The 21,844-nt window shown below is 38.6% G+C and overlaps 3 protein-coding genes across 3 annotated transcripts; all 3 read right to left on the bottom strand.

Moving 5' to 3' along the window:
• Positions 1-989: 989 nt before the first annotated feature.
• rbp3 (retinol binding protein 3) lies at positions 990-6,752 on the bottom strand. The gene is made up of 5 exons (XM_051123630.1): positions 4,064-6,752; positions 2,248-2,559; positions 1,983-2,164; positions 1,754-1,896; positions 990-1,425 (listed from the first exon to the last, which is right to left on the bottom strand). The coding sequence occupies exons 1-5, from the start codon at positions 6,719-6,721 to the stop codon at positions 1,100-1,102; spliced, it is 3,621 nt and encodes a 1,206-aa protein (XP_050979587.1). The 5' UTR covers positions 6,722-6,752; the 3' UTR covers positions 990-1,099.
• Positions 6,753-8,130: 1,378 nt separating this feature from the next.
• Positions 8,131-11,618, bottom strand: gdf2 (growth differentiation factor 2). The gene is made up of 2 exons (XM_051124984.1): positions 11,095-11,618; positions 8,131-10,946 (listed from the first exon to the last, which is right to left on the bottom strand). The coding sequence occupies exons 1-2, from the start codon at positions 11,438-11,440 to the stop codon at positions 10,099-10,101; spliced, it is 1,194 nt and encodes a 397-aa protein (XP_050980941.1). The 5' UTR covers positions 11,441-11,618; the 3' UTR covers positions 8,131-10,098.
• A 307-nt stretch (positions 11,619-11,925) lies between these two features.
• On the bottom strand, positions 11,926-20,274 carry gdf10b (growth differentiation factor 10b). Its single transcript, XM_051124983.1, has 3 exons — positions 19,868-20,274; positions 17,787-18,658; positions 11,926-13,289 (listed from the first exon to the last, which is right to left on the bottom strand). The coding sequence occupies exons 1-3, from the start codon at positions 20,103-20,105 to the stop codon at positions 13,098-13,100; spliced, it is 1,302 nt and encodes a 433-aa protein (XP_050980940.1). The 5' UTR covers positions 20,106-20,274; the 3' UTR covers positions 11,926-13,097.
• Between the last annotated feature and the right edge of the window lie 1,570 nt (positions 20,275-21,844).

Below are 21,844 nucleotides of genomic sequence, written 5' to 3'. Positions count from 1 at the left end.
AGATTGCATGACTGACATGGCCAAAACCAGCATGACTGTACTCAAAACATACCTAACTAATAACCAGCAATACGGTTTAACTCATCATTTATCATAAGGAAACACAAAGCTTTATATGACAATCCATTTTTATTGTGACATCTACCTTTGACATGTGCCATCCCACTGAGCAAACGACGTCCAAACGACATCATTTCAACGTCTTTGTCGGAATATAGACATGATCTGCACGTCGGGTGGACGTCTCATGTTTGTTGGGATTAGTGTAATGCGGATAATATTTATCATTTATTCCATTAAAATCTGTTGTCAACAGGTTCTACAAGAACCTTGTAGTATGGCAGTGAATGTGCTTGACAGCCACTGATAGAGATGTGCTGCCATCTTCTGTTTTTGTGTATAAAATAGTTTTGTATTGACCTCAATAGAGCAAGAAGTGTATTTTTAACTTACCAAATATGAACATTGTTTTTGCTTTGAACATTGGGTGAGCGTGTTTATGGTGTAACTAATTTTTGTTGAGATTGCGAGCGGATAAGTAGTGGTAAATAATTAGATCAAAATAATCTGGAAACTCACAAGAGGCTTTCAGATGCATAAGTATGTCTGGAATTGGTTTATGTTTGTTAAAGCCGTGTTACCTCAGCTGCAAAGAATTTTCTATTTAATCTTTAAAACACATTACAATTAGAACAGTTTCCATGTGGTATTTATTAAGTTTCATCATTTGGTTTCAATATAATCCCAAAAGTCGCACTTTTTCCCTAGATATAGTGAAAAAGATTCAAGTTGCTTTTGAAACAAGACAATTTTTCAGTTGGTTAATATGCATGTATACAAATGTTCACCAGGAACCTGACTCTGTTCAAGTTCAGAACAGGCCTAATCTGAATATCACCTTTATCAAGTGTGCTTTAGAGGTTGCATGCTTTGGGTTAGAAATAATACAGGTTTGAAATAGCAACAGAAGGCTGTGTGCTGTCTAAACATTACCTTAAAGATCTACACAGATTATGACAGCATCTTCACAGTATGTCATCCTTCTAAAGAACTACTTTGCAATATCATTTGGCTTCCATAACAGGCCCAGAAGAACAACTTATTTTTGGTCAGAAAGATGCTTATTGAAGATGCCTTTTGCTGTGTCGAGGGCAGCGTCAGCGGGCACTGGAAGGTGAGGGGCGATGCCAGCACCCTCCCAGGAAGGACCATGAGCAGTGTCTGAATGTCTGATAGGAATAGACAGGAAGATGCTGCTTTCGCCCACACGGAAGTTCTCTGGGGGGTGACAACCTCCACGGGTTGTCTCGCCGATAATCATTGCACGTCCCAGCCTCTTCATGATAAAAACAAACTCCTCAGCGGCACCTGTGGTCGTGCCACTGGTGAGGACTATCACACTCTTTTTGCTGCCGTATCTCCTGCCTGTAAAAAGTAGAAATGCACAGTTAATTTTTAAGTACAGATGTGGCCTTTTAGAATGCACATTTTTGCGTGATCACGAAACTACAAGTCAGCACGCTGATTTCATTAGCTTTACTAAAAGTTAATTAAAACCACAATTTGAGTAATGCAAAGTGGTCATTCATATTTGCGTGAAGTTTTATATATGCCTATGACAATATACAATGCATTTAAGACACTGCACTTTTTGGGTGTAGATCAAGCAATCTAGAACAATTGGTCTACAGTTAGTAAAATGATAAACACGCAAGGAATAATAGTGACAAAAATAGGAAAAGAAGTCAAGTACCTGTAAGTTGTAAACGGGTCAGAAGATCTGTTGTGGTATTGGAGGGTCTGTCGTATACGTTGTCTAGCATAATCTGCTTGTCATCGTCAAAGAAGTATGAGGAAAAGCCAGCAATGGAGGCGGTGGACCCACCAACATTGTTCCTGAAAATATAGATGTTCAAATCAGATTATGGTCAAAGGTGGAAATCATACATATTGGATTTATAGATATCCAGGGGAATAATCACCTCAGATCAATGATCAGCGCATCAGTGTCAACGACTTTGTTCCAGACGTACTCGGCAATGATCTTAGCAGCATGTTCAAAATCTCCAAACATGTCAAAGCGAAGATAACCAATGTTGTTTTCAAATATGTCAGTGTGGAATGAAACTTTGATGAGCTCGATGAACATCTCGGGTGGGAGATTCTGGAAATTAAAGGACAGTTGTCTTTCATAATTTTGCCACAACAACTACATACGTCGCCATAAGATTCTCTCTCAAGACTTACCTGTGGAGGAAGTGTAGGGACATTCCTGGTGGCTTTCAGGCACTTGTCTCCTGACAGTTTTAGGAGGTCAGCAGAGAGCTTTGCTCTCAGTTCTTCCTTTGTGGAGATCAGGCTGTATTCCCGACTAGCCGCAGCAGCTCCCAGCTTCTCAGCGACGTCTTTCCCAATGCTTGGAAATGCATAGTTGTCTGCAACCAGCGCGGCGGCCGCCTGAACCAACCCTGGGATTTCAGCACGAAGTTTAATGATTGCAATTGCAGCGTCAAGGGCGTCTTCTGCAGCAACTTCGACATCTGGTGCCACTCCGGTGATCTCCCAGCTCTTGCCAGTGATGGGGTTAATAGACTTGGCAACTGGCACAGACACATAGAAGTCAGTGTCACCCACCTTGATTTTGTTTATTTTTATACTTCCCCCAGCTGTGTTCTCCCCAACAATAGTGGCCCTTTTCAGGTTTTTAAGGCAGTATGCAACATCTTCTGCAATCCCAAGAGTATTCTTGCTTGTTAGGACGATCAAGGTTTTGGAGGTTCCATACCTCTTCCCCAACAGGGTTGGCATGGACCACAGCTCTATGGTGACATCGGAGGTGCGATCGTACACGGAATCGATGTGGATTAGAGGCTCAGGATCGGTGTAGTAGGACACGATGTATGGAATTCCAGACAGCTCGCCAGTGACAGCACTGCGGAAGTCAAGAATCATGGCGGAAGTTGGGAGCAGTTTGTCCCAGATGTATTCCAGCAAAATAGGCCCGACTTTCTGAGCCGTCTCTTCTCCAATGATGTGCTGAATCTTCAGGTAGCCAATGTTGCCATCCAGGACCTCAGCTTTGACAGTGCCTTTGATCATTTCGGCCAGGTGCTCCGGTGGGATGTCAGGCATGGCTGGCGGCGCTACAGGTACGAAACCTGGCTCGTACGTGACTTGCACTCTGGAATCAAAAATTGTTTTCTGAACCCCGTCGGTCAGAACACTGGCAAGGTTGGCAGGATCTGAAATGCTGAGGATCTCCGTGTTACTACTCGCAGCGTCAATTGCCTCTTCCATGCCGGCGAGTTTTTCTGGTGAGCAGTAGTTGTCCATGAGAATTTTGGCCATATCCACAATAAGCGTGGGGGAGAAATCACAGTGTGCCACATTACTGAAGATCAGCAGCGATGCCAGTAGAAGTAGAGCTTGAGGCATTTTGCTCTGTTTTGGATTCCTGCTAATACGGCGTAGCTGAACTCTCCTTCTGCAAGGAGGTTTGTCAACTGAGTCTGCTTCGACCGTCAGGTTTCTGTTAACACGCGCATAAGAAGCTTTTCCTCACAATAAAACCTTAATCTCATTAGCCAAAGTTCTTCAGTTAGACAATAACAAGCTAAATATGTATGTTATATATATATTGCACTTACATTTTGATATATTTCTGGTATTTGTATTTACCTTTGTTATTATGTGTATTAACCTATTATTCAAATTTCAATGGATACAGCAGAAAAAGGTATGTAACAGAAACATTTATTTTATTGTATCAGCATGTCTATTTGTTACATTACGTTGAGCACACAAACAAGCACAGCATTAAAAACACATTTTCATCTCCATGGTGAAAACTATTGTTAAACAAAACAGGATATACTTTATACAAATATTTTTTTTTTTTGTTTAACATGTTCTTTTGATTATGGATTTTTGAAGTGAACAAATACTGAGGCCCACAGTACTATTTCCCAGATTTTATCTTTTGGAGCTTTGTGCCAATTACTTTCTGGGCCACATTAAGTGCGTCACTTGCTTGAGCTACTACATGTGGTTCAACCCCGGACACACTCCATGCTTTCCCAGTAACTGCACTCAAAACTGCCTGGTTGGGAATGGAAGCATACAGGATGTTATTCCCAATTTGGTACGTTCCACTTGAGAGGGCACCTCCGATTGTGGGCTCTCCGATAACAGTGGCTCTTTTCAGGTCTTTCATTGTTCTAGCAAACGCCTCAGCGGCTGATCCAGTTATGTGACTTGTCAGGATATATATGTCTTTCTGAGAGCCGTACCTCTGTCCTAGCACTTCTGGAAGGGTCGTAACCTTTGTCGCATTCGTTTTGGAGCGGTCAAAAATGGTGTAAAGGTGTTTTAAGGGTTGCGGGTCAAAGAAATAGGTGCACAGTAAAGGAATAGCTGTGGAATAGCCGCCCGTGTTATATCTCAGGTCGATTATGAGCACGTCTGTGCTCACTAACTTGTTCCATACAACTTTGACGAGCTGGGGACCAATCGCTCGCAGAATCTTTACGTCTTCCATCCTGTCGAATCTCAAATAGCCAATATTTCCAGACAGTACGTCTACTTTAAATAGGGCATCGATTATGAACCCCACCTCTTCAGGAGAAGGGATTTTGGGAAGGTTACGAAGGGATTCTGGTTCAGTTTCACAGTTGAAAATGTGCAGTCTGTGATCACCCGAAATCTCTTGGAGATCTGCGGTGAGTTGAGATGCGAGAGATTCAAAGTCAACGACTGAGCGATAAAAACCTTCTTTTAGTTTAGACTGTAACAGTCTACTGACTTTATCTGCAACCTCAGGCACAATATAGTGTGTTTTCAAAAGATCTCCAGCTTCTTGCACCAAAGCTGGAATGTCCTTGTGAAACACAATGATTTCATGAGCTCGCTCGAATGCCTCTTCGGCAAGGACGATGGCGTCAGGAACTACACCGCCTCCAAGCCAGCATTCCCCATGTATGTCGATGAAATTTATGACTGGGATGGTAATTCCAAGACTTGTTTCTTCAACTTGAAAAGTTTTGGAGTGAAGAAGCATTCCAGAAGTGATTTCCCCTACAACAGTGCCTCGGTGCAAGGACTGCATCAAGTAAGCAAACTCTTCTCCGGCTTCAGCTGTGTAGTAGCTTGTCAAAACATAAACACCCTTTCTGGAACCATACGAAGGCCCACTGATGTTACGGAGGGTGTGAAAATCAACGGTCGTGTTTCGAATGCTGTCGTAGATTGAAAAGAGGTGGGTATCTGATGAGAAGTCAAACATGTAGGAAAGCAGAATCGGCAAGGCCTCGGTGGATCCGCCGGTGTTGTAGCGCAGATCAATAATTAGGTTCTCTGTGTCTTTGACAGGTCGCCAGACCGTCTCTATGATTCGATCCTCTAGTTCAATCAAAATTGTAGATGTAGGGAATCTGTCAAAACGCAAATATCCAATGTTTCCTGACAGAATTTCCAACTTGAATAATGGATCATTAAGATTAACATCAATTGAGTGGGTTGTGGGTGTTGCATCCAGTTCTTCCTCCTTGTTGGACGATCCTTGCAATGTCTTGATATTTAAACGAGGGTCTTCGAAGACAAACTGCAGCTCATAGTTAAGTTTTGCTGCCAAGTCCTCTTCAGAAACCACTGTGGAGAAGTCAGTTTTACCAAGATGGTTTAGCAAAGCTGGGATTTTATCTTTAAACACATAAAATTGTTTAATAATATCTGACACTCTTTTAACCGCTTTCGGTATTGATTTCCTGATGGCGATGAGGGATTTGGCTTTGGCGATCCCTTCTTTTGGGTTGACGCTGACGGATGGCGACACTCCGGTCACCTCCCAACTTTGTCCCGTCACAGGGTTCACAGATCTAGCAACAGGGACCGTAATATAAAACCCAGAGTCACCAACTTTGAACTTCTCAACCTTAATCGACCCACCGGCCGACCTTTCTCCAACAATGACGGCTCTTTTTAGATGTTTTAAGATGTAGGCAAGAGCTTCTGCCGCGCCCGTGGTGCGCTTGCTGATTAAAACGATCAGCTCTTTTCTTTTCCCATATCGTTCACCCAGGAGATTCGACATTGTCCATAGCTCCTTTGTAGTATTGGTGGGTCGTTCATAAATGGTGTCAATGTGCAAAAGCGGTTCCGAGTCGGAAAAAAACGAAATGATGTATGGCACACCGGAGATCTCTCCTGCTGTGCTGAAACGCAGATCAAAGATCATCGCTGATGTATGCGCAACCTTCTTCCAGATGTTGTCGTGAAGGAGGCGTCCCAGTTTTTCCACAGTCTCCTGACCTATAATACGGTCAATCCTCAAGTAACCGACGTTGTTATCCATCACCTCCAGTTTAACAGTATTCCTGATTAGCCGTATCAGCTGTTCCGTGGGCAGAGACTGAAGTGCAGGTGGCGTGATCGGGACATAATTAGGCTCGTAAGACACGGTCAGTCTGGGGTCATTGAGTGCACCTTGAACGCCGGCCGTCAGCACAGCTGCCAGTGTTTTCCGATCAGAGATGTGTAGGATCTCTCCGCTGCTTATAGCTTGTTGGATCGCCTCCTGCATGCCAACTAGATTCTCTGGGAAGCAGTAGTTTTCGAGCAAAATTTTAGCCATATCCAAGACAAGTGCAGGTTGAAATGATGCATCGATGAGCAGGACCCGACAAGCGGCTATGATCAGGGCAAAAACTCTTACAGTCCCCGACATCTTTCACAGTTGGTTGTTGATTTGGTCTAAACCAAAGGTTTTGTCCATTCATTTGGTGAAGAGGTCCTTTTTTAGATGGAACTGTGTTTTTGACAACAGCAACCACATAAGAGGCTTTTGCTCTGAATAAACCTTTAATCGCATTATCTGCAGTGCATCAGCAATGCAATCACAAATAAAAATCAATAATTGAAAACGAAATCTCTCTAAATACAGAGCTTCATCATGACCTAAAGGGACAGTTCATCCGCAAATCTCACTTGCATACATGTATGGAACATAACATTTTGAGAAATGTCTCTAATTGTCTCTAAAATTTGTTTCATACAGGGTGATGACAGATGATAAATGATGATTTTTAGGTAAAACAAGATGTTTGTTTGTAGGGAAAGTGAATCATTCTGTATTGTGAAAGACAAAATGCTTATGTACTGTTTATGTAGTCCCAATGTTTTTGACCACATTAGATTTGCTGATCTATTAGATCCATTCTCTTTGGATTATGGTGCTCGCAGTCGTCACGGCGTGAGGAAAATAAGGTCAGGCTTTCAAAGGTAACGTCTGGGTCAGGCTAATGACATTATTACACAGGTAAACAGTTGATCATTTAATGAACGCCAAGATGCACTTGGCTAACCTCATTACGTGAACCCGTAACACAGATTTCTTACCCTGACAGTTTGGTCCAGTGTATGAATTTGATTGTATAATCTTTTTCTGAAATAAGATCATTTATTCACTCTTTGGCAAAAACGGTGTGCTATTCACAGCCCGAACAGTCAAAATCTGCTTATAGACTTTCTCCCTCCGTTCTTTTCTAGCATTTGCCTAAATATCAGAGCATTAGTGTGAATTTAGTGGACCTTGCCACTTTTACAGTCTGACATTATGTAACTCCACACTCACTCAGCACTAATTGGTGCTGGACTGTTAATCTTGCTTTATCTTTTAATGCTCAGAGTCTTATGCAATTCTATCTCCTGATTCCTTGTGGCCAATCAGGGATTGCGAAACTCATTTTAAGATGGTTGGAGTTTCATCCAGTGCATCTGATGGGAGTTTCTAAGCTGGAGAAATAGGTTAGTATGATTTGTAGTTGTTTATGATCTACAGAGCAGCTGTTTTTGTTTTAAAAAGTACATAATGTAAAAATAAGTAATGTAAAAATGTTCCAGAATCATTCAAACGCTTTGACATTTGTGCTCTAATAAATTACAAGGGTAGATATAGTTTATTGTTTGAGGATCATGCAACTTAACATCTTAAAAATGTCACAAACATCAGTTTTAGGGCAGGACAGATTTTTTGAATTGCTTTGCTTGACTGAAAAACTCCACCAGCAGAGAGCGCTCACCGCACACCACAGTGAGATTGCATTTTTTAATAAATTTGGGGAGCACAAACTGAAAGGACTTTGATGCATTTTATTGATAAAATATAAAGCAATTTAACAATCAATAAAATAACCATTGTAAAACTAAACATTTGTACGTATATATATATGCTGGAAATACAATGGATTATATACAGATTTCTTTTTTGTGAGAAAGAAATATAAATTAAAAAAAGAAAAAAAAAATTAAATAGATGGAAAATGTATGTAAGCACAGTATGTATAAACAAGTCCAATTCTAAGTTATATCCATGGGATTCACTAGGGGCAGTGTTTTTGGGCTCAAGCCCTGATTGTTTTGGTTTGGAACTAGTGAGAGGTATTGCGTAAATGCGTAAATTATACAAGCAATTCCCTAAAAAATCTTGTCTGGAACAATCCAGTATAAGCCAGTTTAGGAGTGAGAGAACAGGGGCATTGGCCCTACCTAATTCTCATTATGAACATTCATGACCCTAGATGTAATTTTAGCACAGATGTGGACCTGAAATCAAACTCTAAGTATATAAGTGACAGCACTGTTAGCTCCTTCTACTACTTTCATTGCAATTTTGCTGAGCATGTTCAGTCTTACAAACATATTTATAGCAGTGTACCTGAACAAACCACATCCTGTTTAATGGCAAAAGCACTTGGGCTGTTACTCTGTCGCCCTCTTGAGGTTTCTTGCTACTATGTACAACACAAGCATTCACATCTGTTTTTGCATACTTGTGGAGAGTGTTTTTGCATTAAAATGTTTCTGTACAAAAATGCTTAGGAGGGAATATCACCCCTAATGTTTTGGTTTGTATCCCAGATGCTGTCAAATCCTCAATTGGTTGAAATAAAATGAAAACACAATACCAGCAGTGTTGGGGGTAACTCATTACAAGTAACACAAGTTACGTACTGATTTTACTTTTTTCAAGTAACTAGCAAAGTAATGCATTACTTTTTAATTTACAAGAAAATATCTTGAAATAAGTAACTCCAGTTACTTTTTACCCATTTATTGATCGAAAGCATTCCTGTCCCCATGTTCAGAGAAATCAGGAATAAAGATGTCACTTTAGTTCTAGAATAAAAGTGAACATGCATTAATTCATCTGCATTAATTCTGATTCAGCATTCTTTAAAATGAATAAAAATAGTGAAATGCAACTGATGCAAAATGTGATCCAGTTCAACCATAACAAGCAAAAATTACTCAAGATAAACTAACATTGGTTTTTTGTTTTTTTTTTTTTTTATTGCAGAACTTGTTGAACTTTCTTCTTCTGCATTCTACTGTGCAAACTTGAACTTACTTTTGGTGTGAAAGGACTTTTATATTTGCCAAAAACAGAACTTTTTATATTAAAAACAAACAAGCAAGCCCTGGCCAGATTTTTAAAATAACGCAAAAGTAATGCAATGCATTACTTTCAATAAAAAAGAAATTAGGTAACATAATTAGTTATGTTTTTAGGGGGTAATGCAATATTGCAATGCATTATTTATTAAAAGTAATTTTTCCCAAAACTGAATACCAGTTTAATCAAGTTAGGGAAGCTGAATTTAACCAAAACCTCTTAATTTTAGATTTTGCTTAATCTTAACTTTATTGTCATCTAGGGTTCCGTGAAGAAACTTTGACATCCATGGAACATTTCCATCCCACAAAAGTTACTTTATCCACTCCTTCCATGGCATAACTGTGGGAAAACATCTTTAGAACCTTTATTTTAAAAACTGTTTCTGGTTCACAAAAGAACCTTTCAGTGATCAGTTCTGAAAAGAACCATTTTTATTGTGAAGAAGATCTGACGAAATCTTTTTGTGCACTGGAAAGCTTCCATGGATGTTAAAGTTCCGTTCTTCACGGAACTGTTCACTGAAAGGTTCTTTGGGGATCCCAAACGACAAACTCTTCCTTTTTAACACCTTTATTTCAGAAACGGGAATGATAACACAAATGCTCTGGCAAAGATGTTTTCTACAGGTGCATGGCAAGCAGGCAAAACTACCTACAGCCACACTTTGCTACTTTCATCTCCTCATAGAGGTGTCGAACCGTAATGACGCCCTTTTCTTGGTACATGACTGCAATTGGATCCAGCTTGGTTGGGACGCAACAGGCCATGTTTGCCTTTTTCGGATTGCTCAGGTTAACCAGAGTTTGTATGATTGCATGTTTGGAGGGAGTTACATCATCCGTCAGGGGGAAGTAACACGCGCCTTTGCACTCGTAAGCATCGTATTCGGGCGGGGCCACGATCCACTTGTCCCATCCGATGTCTTTGAAGTTCACCTTGAGAGAAGTTCGCCGACAGTAATTGTTTGACGCTTTCCTCTTTTTCCTAGGGTGCGTGTTCACAGGAGCGTAATCGTCCAGAAATATCCGCTCCTTCTCATGAAGAAGCATCTCCTTAACCTCTGTCATCGACTCTTCCTTTCTGTTCCCGAGATCATCGGAAAAAACTATGATGACTGCCGAGCTGTTGTCGTCTAAACCCAGGCTTACGTCGAGGGATTCGCAGTCTTGTTCGATTTCCACTTCAAGTTCGCCGGCCCCACGTCCAGATTCGTGCCAGCTCCTGACAGCCCTGGTCACGTCGAAAGCCTCCCATGTGTTTTTGCCCTCACTTACGTGTCTTCCGTCCAAAAGATTTAAAATGTTTGCGCTCCGCTCATAATCTACATCATAAACGTTGATGGATGCGAAAAGGTCAGCGCAGGTGGTTTTCCCTATTTCCCAGAGAGTGAAGAGCCTCAGCTGGACTGATGTGATCTCTTCATGATTTGGGATGGAAATGTTGAATAGCAGCCTGTGTTGTGTTTTGTTGCCCTGTCTGATGGAATAAATAACATCTGCAGAGAACGTGAAATAGAGATTAATAACCCTTTTCACTAATAAACAAGCCAGGATCATTTCTGGTATGGAAAAAGTGAACGATCTGGCTTTGGAAGCATCCAATGCATCTTCCTCAGAGATTGTGAGCTTTCTTTAGGTACTTACCCTGTATGACGAAGCTTCGGATGACATCCGACCGAGGGCTGGAAGTCTTGTCAGAAGCATATTTATTATAGAGTTCGATCATGAACTGAGGAGGCTGAACTTTTCGGTGTTCTTGCGGCACGCCGGATAAATTCAGCTTCCTCAAAAAATCTTCCTTCATGACGCCCAGATAGTTCTCCAATTTGGAGTTAAAGTCATCTTGTTCCTCAATGTTTTGCTCTTCTGCTTGAATGAACATTGCATCCTCCAAGCTGGCGAATTCTCCTAATGATTTCCCCTCGCAAAGCCCAACCGAAGTAGCAAAATTGATGCACATCAGGAGGAGCAAATATCGTAATCCCTGCATCTTCGTCTAAAACGGATAGGTTTTGTGGACGATGCTTTAAAATCAGGGTTCCTCAAGTGAACCTCAGGTTCACTCCCATGCCCCCCACACTCTCTGGAAACCAAAATAGTAGCATAGCTATTCTTATCTTTGACACTGATGTCGTAGTTTGAGCTTTGTTATCTTAAGGAAGCTTGTAGTTAATGAGGATTCTGTAAACACTTTGGGAAACTAATGAGTGAGATTTTAACAAGCCTTATTTACAGGCTCAGGCTGTTTTATAAAAGCAGCTCCGTCATATGTTTGTGTAGATTTGAGATGCTTCAGCTAATCAGCTTTAGTTATGATAAATATTAGCATTTTAGATTCCAGTGCTTCCTTTCTTTTTCATTTAGTCAACCACCCACCGAAATTCAAAAGCTGGTTGTGCAAGGGTTAGCGGCTCTGAGCTGATCTTTGCCCTGTTGTTGTAAACAATCTACGTTCCTAATACAACTCATTAGGTCTTTATTCACAAAAAGTCCTCCAGGATTTCAGTCATATATCAAAACAGTGGTTGAAGAATCTGGTTAAAGAAATGTTTACATAAAGAGTCGTGAACAATACAGTTTGAAAAAATAAATAATTACAAATGACATGTAACTGCTATTAAATACAAAACTCTCCTCTTTGACAAAACATCTGAGATGTTATTTATTTTAAAATGTACTCCATTGTGATAATCTGTAATTTAATTACTTTTCTGTCCTCATATGTGACCCTGAACCACAAAATCAAAATCAAAAGTCTTAAGAAGTACGGGTATATTTGCAGCAATAGCCAAAAATACAATGTATTGGTGCTTTTATGCCAAAAATCATTAGGATATTAAATAAGTCATGTTCCTTGAAGATATTTTGTAAATTTGCTACTGTAAATATATCAAAACTTTTAATTAGTAATATGCATTGCTAAGAACTTCATTTGGACAACTTTAAAAGCGATTTTCTCAATGTTTCGATTTTTTTTGCACGCTCAGATTTCAGATTTCAGCCAAATGTTGTCCTATTCTAACAAACCATACATCAATAAAAAGCTTATTCATTCAGCTTCAGATGATGTATAAATCTCAATTTTAAAAAAAACTGAGCCTTATGACTGGTTTTGTGGTCCATGCTCAAATATGGGAAAACTTTGAATGACAAAACACTAGATGGCAGCATTATGCTGAATTTTCTTCACATTGTCTGTCTCCGCACAAATGACCAAAAATGCTCTTCGGTTTTCTGTCCATGCATGATTCCAGGTGTTTAAATCCTAGGTTGAAAATATATTACTTGCATAGTTAACGTTGCTTAATGCATAAACTAATGTTAACAAATGAAACCTTATTGTAAAGTGTTACAGGATTTATTTACAGAAATCCATTTGGATGTCCTTTTAAATTGACCATGTATTTGTTTCAAAACGAAAAGAGTTATATGTTACAATAAGGATTATATACAATTCATTAAAAAAGAAAGTGGAAAGAGGATACAATGTTTGTGTGCAAAGATCCTATATTACTTGAGGTGTTGAGGTCTTATTTGCAGAGAGAAAAGTTCATTTGTGTCATACGACGTGCTTCGGCAGTCCTTCGAGCTGATTTCGTTGGTTTTGCAGGTTGTGTTTATCTGTGTCCGTTAGCTACCTTGCTAGTTTATCGACAGGCGCAGGTCTCCACAGACATGCTGGGATAGACCTTCAAGACCATATTCCTGCTGGAGTCCAGGAACAGCACCGCCAGAGAGCTCATCTTGTCCGGTACGCAGCACGGCTCCGGGACTCCAGGGACGATCCCCACGGCTCTCACTATACTCTGGATGGTGGCGTGATTGGATGGATGGACAACCTGCATTTGGAAAAGTAAAGGCTGGAGAAAAACTGCTGTCTGTTTACAAGATAATGTGACAGTTCTTGTCTTTCTGTGTCTCTGTTCACAGCAAGAATGATCCCAGCAGGCACTGGACATCAATATAACATTGCTGACATTGGATAGTGGCTGAGAATGAAAATCGACTTAACGTTGGATTTTGGTTACACATCCTAAAAACAAAATATCAATGATGGATGAAGTCAGTATTGGAAATTAAATGAACATTGACATTAAATGTTGAATTGACACTGAATTTTGGTCACCCAACTTCGCAGCCAAAATGTAACCAAATATCAACGACTTATGACATTGTGTGCCTGCTGGGATGACTATAAAGAGAACTATAATGATATAACCATATTATATGCCACTTTAAATGCTCACATTTTTAAAAACAGGGCAAAAAGCTGTGTCTTTATTTTTGCGGTGTGAACTTTTCTATTCTCCTATTCTTAAAATGTTATCGTCATTTTAGTTCACATCATCCTTGATGTGAATGGGCCTGTAGTCTTACATGGAGAGCTATAATGCAGAAAGTATGAAAATATGTTTGATGGTGCACTCTAGTACTTCTGGGAATTTCGCATTTACGAGTTGGAAAGTCGTAATTACGATGTTCAGGTCACTTTGGTTAGAGCAAGATGGCAATGAACCATAAAATCCAACAATATGTTTAACTCTACTTTTAAAACCTAATGAATAATGGAACCTTATGAAATTGTAATATATTTTCTATCATCATAACACAACGGTATTTCTTGTACATGCAGCTTGAAAACAAACAAATTATATATATATATATATATATTAGAGGTCGACCGATATTGGATTTTACCGATACCGATAACTATGTTGGACCACACTGGCCGATACCGATTAATTGACCGATAGTTTTTAAAATGGGTACTGAACGGAAAAAAAATAGTGCTCTACTATTTTTTTTTTTTAAGTAGCCTACTGAACCATACTTTGTAAATGAATAAAAATATTAATATTAATTATATATTGATCATTGCAGTTAGTTCATTGTTCATTAATGTTAACAAAAGCAACTAAAATGTTTAAAATATATCAGTAAATGCTAAAATTAACACACTCTAACAAGGAACAATACTTCTATTCTACAGCTTTAATCTTAATGTTACAAATAGACTCATATTGTAAAGTGTTACCATTACATCAACAATCAAGCTAAAGATGTCCATCTTTAAATATCTACACAAAGACCACAGTATTGAAATTGCATACATATGGATATTGTGTACTTTCACTGCTTCTATTGTAGAACATTTGTCGTTATCTAATCAAAATATACAAATATGTTAGTCACACAACATACAAATGACGACCTTCTCAGCCGCTCCAGCAACGGACCCGACCCGGAAAAAACTATCGGCATGGATTTTTGCCGATAACCGATAGTTCCGCCAATCAACTATTGGTGCCGATTAATTGGCAAAACCGATACATCGGTCAACCTCTAATATATATATATATTTGGATTGTTCATATGTGACCTTGGACCACAAAACCAGTCCTAATTAGCACAGGGTTATTTGTAGCAATAGCCAAAAATACATTGTATGGGTCAAACTATCAATTTTTATTTTATGCCAAAAATCAATAGGATATTAAGTAAAAATCATGTTCCATACCTGGGACACATGATGTTGGATTCAAAATTTGGGCAACAAAAGGTTTGCATAAGGTGAGACATTTATTCAGTAATAAAACTATGCTCAGTTTTCAGGAAGTAAGACAAAAGTTTGATTTACCTAAAACACATTTATTTTTTAAAATATCTCCACATTAGGAATTTTATTAACAAGATGCAGCATTCTCTTTTCTTGACAGATCTGTCCCCTTTAGAATAAGTTACTTTAAACCACTAGGCATTTTAAACTATTTGCGGCTAGGCAAATTTCTTTATTTTATAGACTAATTTTCACTAACTGCATGGAAAATACAGAAAATAAACGTTTGGCATGGTGTCGAGATGTAAATGAGAATATAATGGAAGATGAGTGGCAGAGTATCTGCCTAAAGACCCAAACTCAGACAATTAATACGAGGTTCTGTAATGTAAGTGGAATATGAGAGTATACATAACTCCAGAAATACTACACAAATTTAATCCCAACATTCCCGATCAATATATAAAATGCAGTCAAGAGATAGGAACTTTATATCATTGTATATGGAAGTGTCCCAAAGTTGAATGTTTTTGGGGAAAAGTTTTAGACTTCTTATCTCTGGTGTTGAAACAAAATGTTCCCAAATGTCCTAAACTCTGCATACTAAATATTTTCCCTGTAATGTGCACTTTTACTAGCTCTGATAAGAAAATGTTGATATTCTGTTTATTACAAGCAAAACTTATAGTCGCTCGTCACTGCAAAAACACAGAAAGCCCTCGTTTTAAACAATGGCTACAAGAATTGTCTCATTATTTGGCTTTAGAAAAACTCACATATATTGTTAAAAGAAAACCTGAAAAGTTTTTGAAAGTGTGGAAACCCTTTATAGGATGTTTGACGGAAGCTGATCCAAATCTATTTTCTGGGTAACTTGGCTTAACATTTATCACCTTAGGATATCAATGTACCATTGTTTTGACATCTAAGTGTTTATGTATATGTATACATATTTATATATTTCTTTCTTTATTTTTCATTTTGATGTACCCGCCCCCCCACCCCTTCTTTTCTCTGATTTTTTTATTTTTCTCTTTTCATGTGAAAAATCAAAGACATAAAATCAAAGACAGTGTTGAAAAAAAAAAAAATCATGTTCCATGAAGATTTTTTTTTTTTTAATTTCCTACCGTAAATATATAAAAACTTTTGATTTAGTAATATGCATTGCTAAGAAGTTCATTTTGACAAATTCAAAGGTGATTTTCTCAGTATTTAGATTTTTTTGCACTCTCAGATTCCAGATTTTTAAATAGGTGTATTTCGGCCAAATATTGTCCTATCATAAGAATGGAAAGCTTATTTATTCAGCTTTCATAAGATCTATTTCTGAAAATAGATCTGATTTTGTGGTCCAGGGTCACACACACACACACATATATATATATATATATATATATATGGACAATCCAACACTCTCCATTGATTTTGTAATTCAGGAAGCCGCCTCCTTGTCATTTCTGGCTTATAACAAAAAAAGGAATGATGTCTAAAAGCTGCTACGTGACAAGGTGTACAGTAAACAAGCTAAAAAACCAAGAACTACGCTTTTATGAGCTGCCGACCCAAAAAACAAGTGTTCAAGGACACAAATAGTTGTAGATGTCAGGGTGTTTCACGTTGGACCATTCAGTTGGATCATTTCTTCAACAAAAGGAAGGTAAGGAAAAGGAAATAACAATATGACATGGTTAAAAATAATAATTGTTTTCTGTCACCGATTAAGTCTCCCTCCAGTGGGTGTAGCTCTCAGAGTAATACGACACATTGCGCTCTACTTTAGTGTCCTTAAAAGCTCATTTTTTAGGTTGACAGCTCATAAAAATGTATTTTTAGCTTGTTTACTGCACACCTTGTCACACAGCAGCTTTTAGACATTGTTCTGTTTTTTGTAACAAGTCAGAAATGACAAGAAGACAGCTTCCCGCAATACAAAGTCAACGGACAGAACTGGATTGTTTTTCCCACGGTGGGCGTGGTTTTTAGATTATGACGCGTGTCGCTCTGTCTCTATCAGGGGCTGTTTTTCCATTCCAATGCGCTACTTTTCCATTGTTTTTCTAGGTAAACACACACTAGGCCGATGTGTATGACTGTTGCACTTGCACCTCCCACATGAGCGCTGCATTTTAAGATGCCATGTCAAGTTAGAAGAATTTCAACTTTTACATACAGCACCACAATGTCAGTTCCAAAACAGTGGACCAATCAGAAAACTCCGGAGGCGGGGCAAGCATTGCCAGCTTTTGTTTACAGTATCAAGTTTGCATGGCAACTGCATGGTCTTGTTGCAACATAGCAGCATTCTGCCCTGCGTTTTTTCAAAACCATTCCTGAGTGCTGCGTCTTGCATTTTTAGACGCAAAGACGTGTTCTGCATGAACACCCTCTTAGGACCTGATCACGGTGGCTCAAGTAACTTTCATGGTCTCTTTAATGCCTGATTACAATTCCTACAAAATCACCTTATGATATATATTGTCTGAAATATGTTAGAATGACCATTAATGTTATCTTACATACTAACATGAAATAAAGTTTAGGATTAGCTTGATGCCTTATCTTATTTGCAATTATAGTGAAAATTAATTTTCAGTGTTTCAGTGCTTGGACAATTGTTTTTTATGTTAGAATTGTCTATTTTTTAATAAACAGGTGAAAATTCTGAAACAATTTCTGCACAAATCAATATTTAATTTCAACATATTTGCTCGAATTGAGCTGCGTATTAAGAGTGAAAATGTACAGTCAGTCTGTAATTGTCACAAAATGCACTGACCTTTGGAATTGGGAATCCACATGTTCCTGCGCAGTAGTAGGCATCAAATGCTTTCGGAGCCAATATCCATTCGCTCCAACCGATGTCAGCAAAGTCCACCCTTAGGTAACGGCGCGAACACATTCGTGGCTCACTCCACTGCTTGCGTCTGGCTTTCTTCATAGTCTTCTCGTCAAAACTGAGCTCTCTCGATCCTCTCAGTCCCTCGTGATTTTCCTGACCTTTCGATGAGAGTTTGGGTTTTTTTGCAAAAAAGGCACCGTCCCATATCTCCCTGCTCTTCAGATCATTGTATTGGACGTCAGGTAGGTAGTTACTCTGCAGGTGATCTACTTCCCTTCTGATTCTTGAATTTAAAGAAGCTGGTGGTGCTTTGTTCCTGCTGTCCTCATGCACAGGAGATGCACTGTATCTCTGCAGACTCATTGCAACACTGTTGGGCTCCGTTATTGCAACGTCGTCAGCGTATACGAGAATAAAAGGCAGGCTGTGAGGAGACAAGCCATCCTGGCGTCTGTGATGTCCGAAGTCAAACTCAGCTGTAACCAAGAGCTCGCCGTTCACATGAGCTTGTTTGATAGCGGATGATACGTCTGTAATCTGCCAAAGCCCCTTTCTGTTAGGAGGCAATGTGATGTTGCTCAGCTGAGAGGGGACGGCAGCGTTCGGTGACGTTCCCTTAATGATGAGATGTGTTGTGGTTAGCGACTGAAGGTGTTGCAGGCGGCACGAAGCTCCGCGGGAACGCCGGCAGGCCCAAGGCCGTTGGCGAGATTGTTGGTCAAGAAAGTGTAGAGTTGACCTCAGAATCACCTCCGAGTCAGGGATGGAGGTCAGGTTGAAGTAGAACACCACCTTGTGATGGGAGATCTCTGAAAAACGACAAAGAAGGCATGACGAGAAGGTAATTGCTGCTTGTCAATACAGTGTTGGTTTTATGCTCATGCATGCATGTGATTGACCAGTAAAGTTTCCAGACAACATCCTCATAAACAACACATTTTTCACATTCTAGATTTAATATCCGACCACTTTCTACAGTTTACGAGGTAGTTTAATAAAAAGATAAACACGGCTCCTGAATCAGTCTCTGGCCATATGGTAGTGTTTAGTGAGCGGCTCTCAAGGTCTCTTTCTTTCTTTTTTTCTGTTTCCACTAATACCCTCTCAGTGTTTTAATAGCGCAACTCCAGTGGAAACTTAGCAGCTCTCAAAATAAAACTGCAATAATGGGAAAATGCTTTACTGTGCATGTTTTCACCTATGCATATCATATGTCATTGATTTTTTAAATCCAGATGCACTATATTATTATGGATTTTTTTAATGCAAATAATTTTTAAAAGATGCATTATAGGTTTTATAATATTTTTTATAATATTTTAAATATCATAATTGACACACAAAATGAATGCATAAAACATAATTGCATTTGAAGAATTAACATTGTATATATTGTGTATAAATAAACGGGTGTATTTTATTTTAAATGAATTATCATTATCAAGTCATTAAAATACAGATGACAAAATTGTATGATTTCAGAAGTGAAAAACAAACAAAAACAAAAAAAAAAACAGTGTGATATGAAATGTGACCCTGGACCACAAAACCAGTCATAAGAGTCCATTTTTTGAAATTGAGATTTATAATAAATATAGAACAAATAAGCTTTCACAACTATTTGAAAATCTGGAATCTGAGGGTGCAAAAAAATAAAATAATAATAATAATAATAGAAGTATTGAGAAAATCAGCTTTAAAGTTGTCCAAATGAAGTTCTTAGCAATGCATATTACTAAGTTTTGATATATTTACGGTAGGAAATGTACGAAATATCTTCATGGAACATGATCTTTATTTAATATCCTAATGATTTTTGGCATAAAGTCAATCAAAGAAAAATGTTTAACCATACAATGTATTGTTGGCTATTGCTACAAATATACCCGTGCTACTTAAGACTGGTTTTGTGGTCCAGGGTCACAAATATTAAATATTATTTTTATCAGTACATACATAGCTATATTTCACATTGTTAACAGCAGTCTCGAGCTTGATAAGTTTTTAGTGTCACTCACCTGGAACTCCTCTAAAGCTTCGGACTGTATTTACATTCTGTTGTTGTTGATGCTGCTGCTTCTTGCTGTATTTATCATAAACTCTGTACATATTAACAGTCATCATATCCCGAGCTGGATTGTGGAATGACGGCTCTGTTGCAGGAATATCGCCGTACAGTTCGGACGAGTTCACTAAGTACACTTTAAAGATGTTAAGACAGAGAAAAACGCGTGCCAGCGCACAAATTGATGCCATATTCACAATTTATCCTTCGCAGTCCCTTTAAAATGAATCAAACATGTGATGCAAAGTGGGAGACTGATGGAAAGCTCGGTTGTGTGTGAGAAGGTCTGATAGTGAAATCCGTCTTCTGGAGTTCGTGCTGTCGCTGGAGGATGACTGCTGCTCATACACTTGTTTCTTACTGCTGAAGCGATGACAGATGATGACGTGCCCGGCGCGCAGCCAACGAGAAGCATAAAACATCATCCTGACACCAAGCACTGCGAAATGCTGCAGGCGTGGAGGTGTTTCTCACTCTATTCCTCTCTCATTTGTTGTGGACTGTTTACACTTTACCTTCCAGACTAAACGTGTGAAAGCACTTACTCGTTTCTTCTTCATTTTAAATGATGGCGATGCTTAAAATGATAGAGTTTGGTAAGAAATTTGTTGTTTTCAGTGCATATTTCCCATAAATACGTTATTTCAGACCTTTTACAAGTATGCATTATCCACCTCATTTCAAATTAAAAAAGGGGCGTGGCCATTTGTAACACGAATGTGCGAGACTTCCGGTGATGTTGGCTGCCAGATATTTTAACTGTACGAAACAACCCCTTGTGGTGCTTTGATATTGCAAACTGTCATTTTTATCATACTTTAATGTACTGTCATAATTATACGCACACTGGTGTTTGCAGCACAAATAGTTTCACCGTTTACTGCATTTTTTCCCTAGTTATGTATAGAGTGTTTTCACGACGCATCATCAACTGGTCATATCTGCGACACTGAACGAAAACAATGCCACTGAACTGAACAAAACTTGCATATTTTGCTGATTATTGCTGCTGAAAATGATCCATTATTGTCATTTGGGCTGTACTAATCGGTCCGCCTGGAAAAAAAGCATTTGGAGTACTATAGACTGCCAAAAGTCAGAGCAAATCAAGGAGAAGAGTGCAAAAAAACGGTCTGAGGAACAAAAGGATTTCGTGGATGACCAAAGTGAATCAGGATTTCCAGAGCAAGAATCTTGACAACAAACGTGTTTGTTCTTATGATTTCCATTCAGGTAGGTGAATTATTAAGCTAATATCTGTATCTTTACCAACTAAACTTTAGTTTGTCAAAATATTGCGCCCTTTACTGCTTACTAAGCCCTTCTCTATATGATTTAGCAGCTTCCACATGTTTTTTTGCATCCGGGTAACTGACCAAATCATGACGTAAGTGCAAACCCTCTATCCACCTTTTTCTTTTCGTAATAGTGGGCGTGGCTATTTGTACATTTTATGGGTGTGGCTTCAGCTTGTTTTCCTGCTTGACATTGCAAATTGGTGTATCTTACCATATTTTAATGTATATCTTAATTATGAGCACACTTTTTGTAGTGCAAACTATTTAACCATTTACTGCACGTTTTTTTATTCTTCCCTATAACGGATAAGTCTCACCCAGGCTTACTTCTATGTTAAAGAATAAATCGGAATTCACATTCACAGAAAATAGCTGACTTCTGTGTTAAAATATAATTTATCTGAACATACTGACAAACTGACTAATACATTTTTTTTTCCATTTGTATCTCTGTAGAGGACTTTAAGTGTTTGTTAAAGAAAATGTGTTAATATTTTACAATAAGGTCTCATTTGTTAGCATTAGTTAATGCATTAACTAACATAAAGTAACAATGAACAATGTTTTTGCAGCATTTATTAACCTCTGGTAATGTTAATACAAATTCATGTTAATTCACAGTTAATGTTAAA

Source organism: Labeo rohita, chromosome 12, assembly GCF_022985175.1.
Source record: "Labeo rohita strain BAU-BD-2019 chromosome 12, IGBB_LRoh.1.0, whole genome shotgun sequence".
NCBI lineage: Eukaryota > Metazoa > Chordata > Actinopteri > Cypriniformes > Cyprinidae > Labeo > Labeo rohita.
This window is presented reverse-complemented; position numbering and strand designations above follow the sequence as displayed.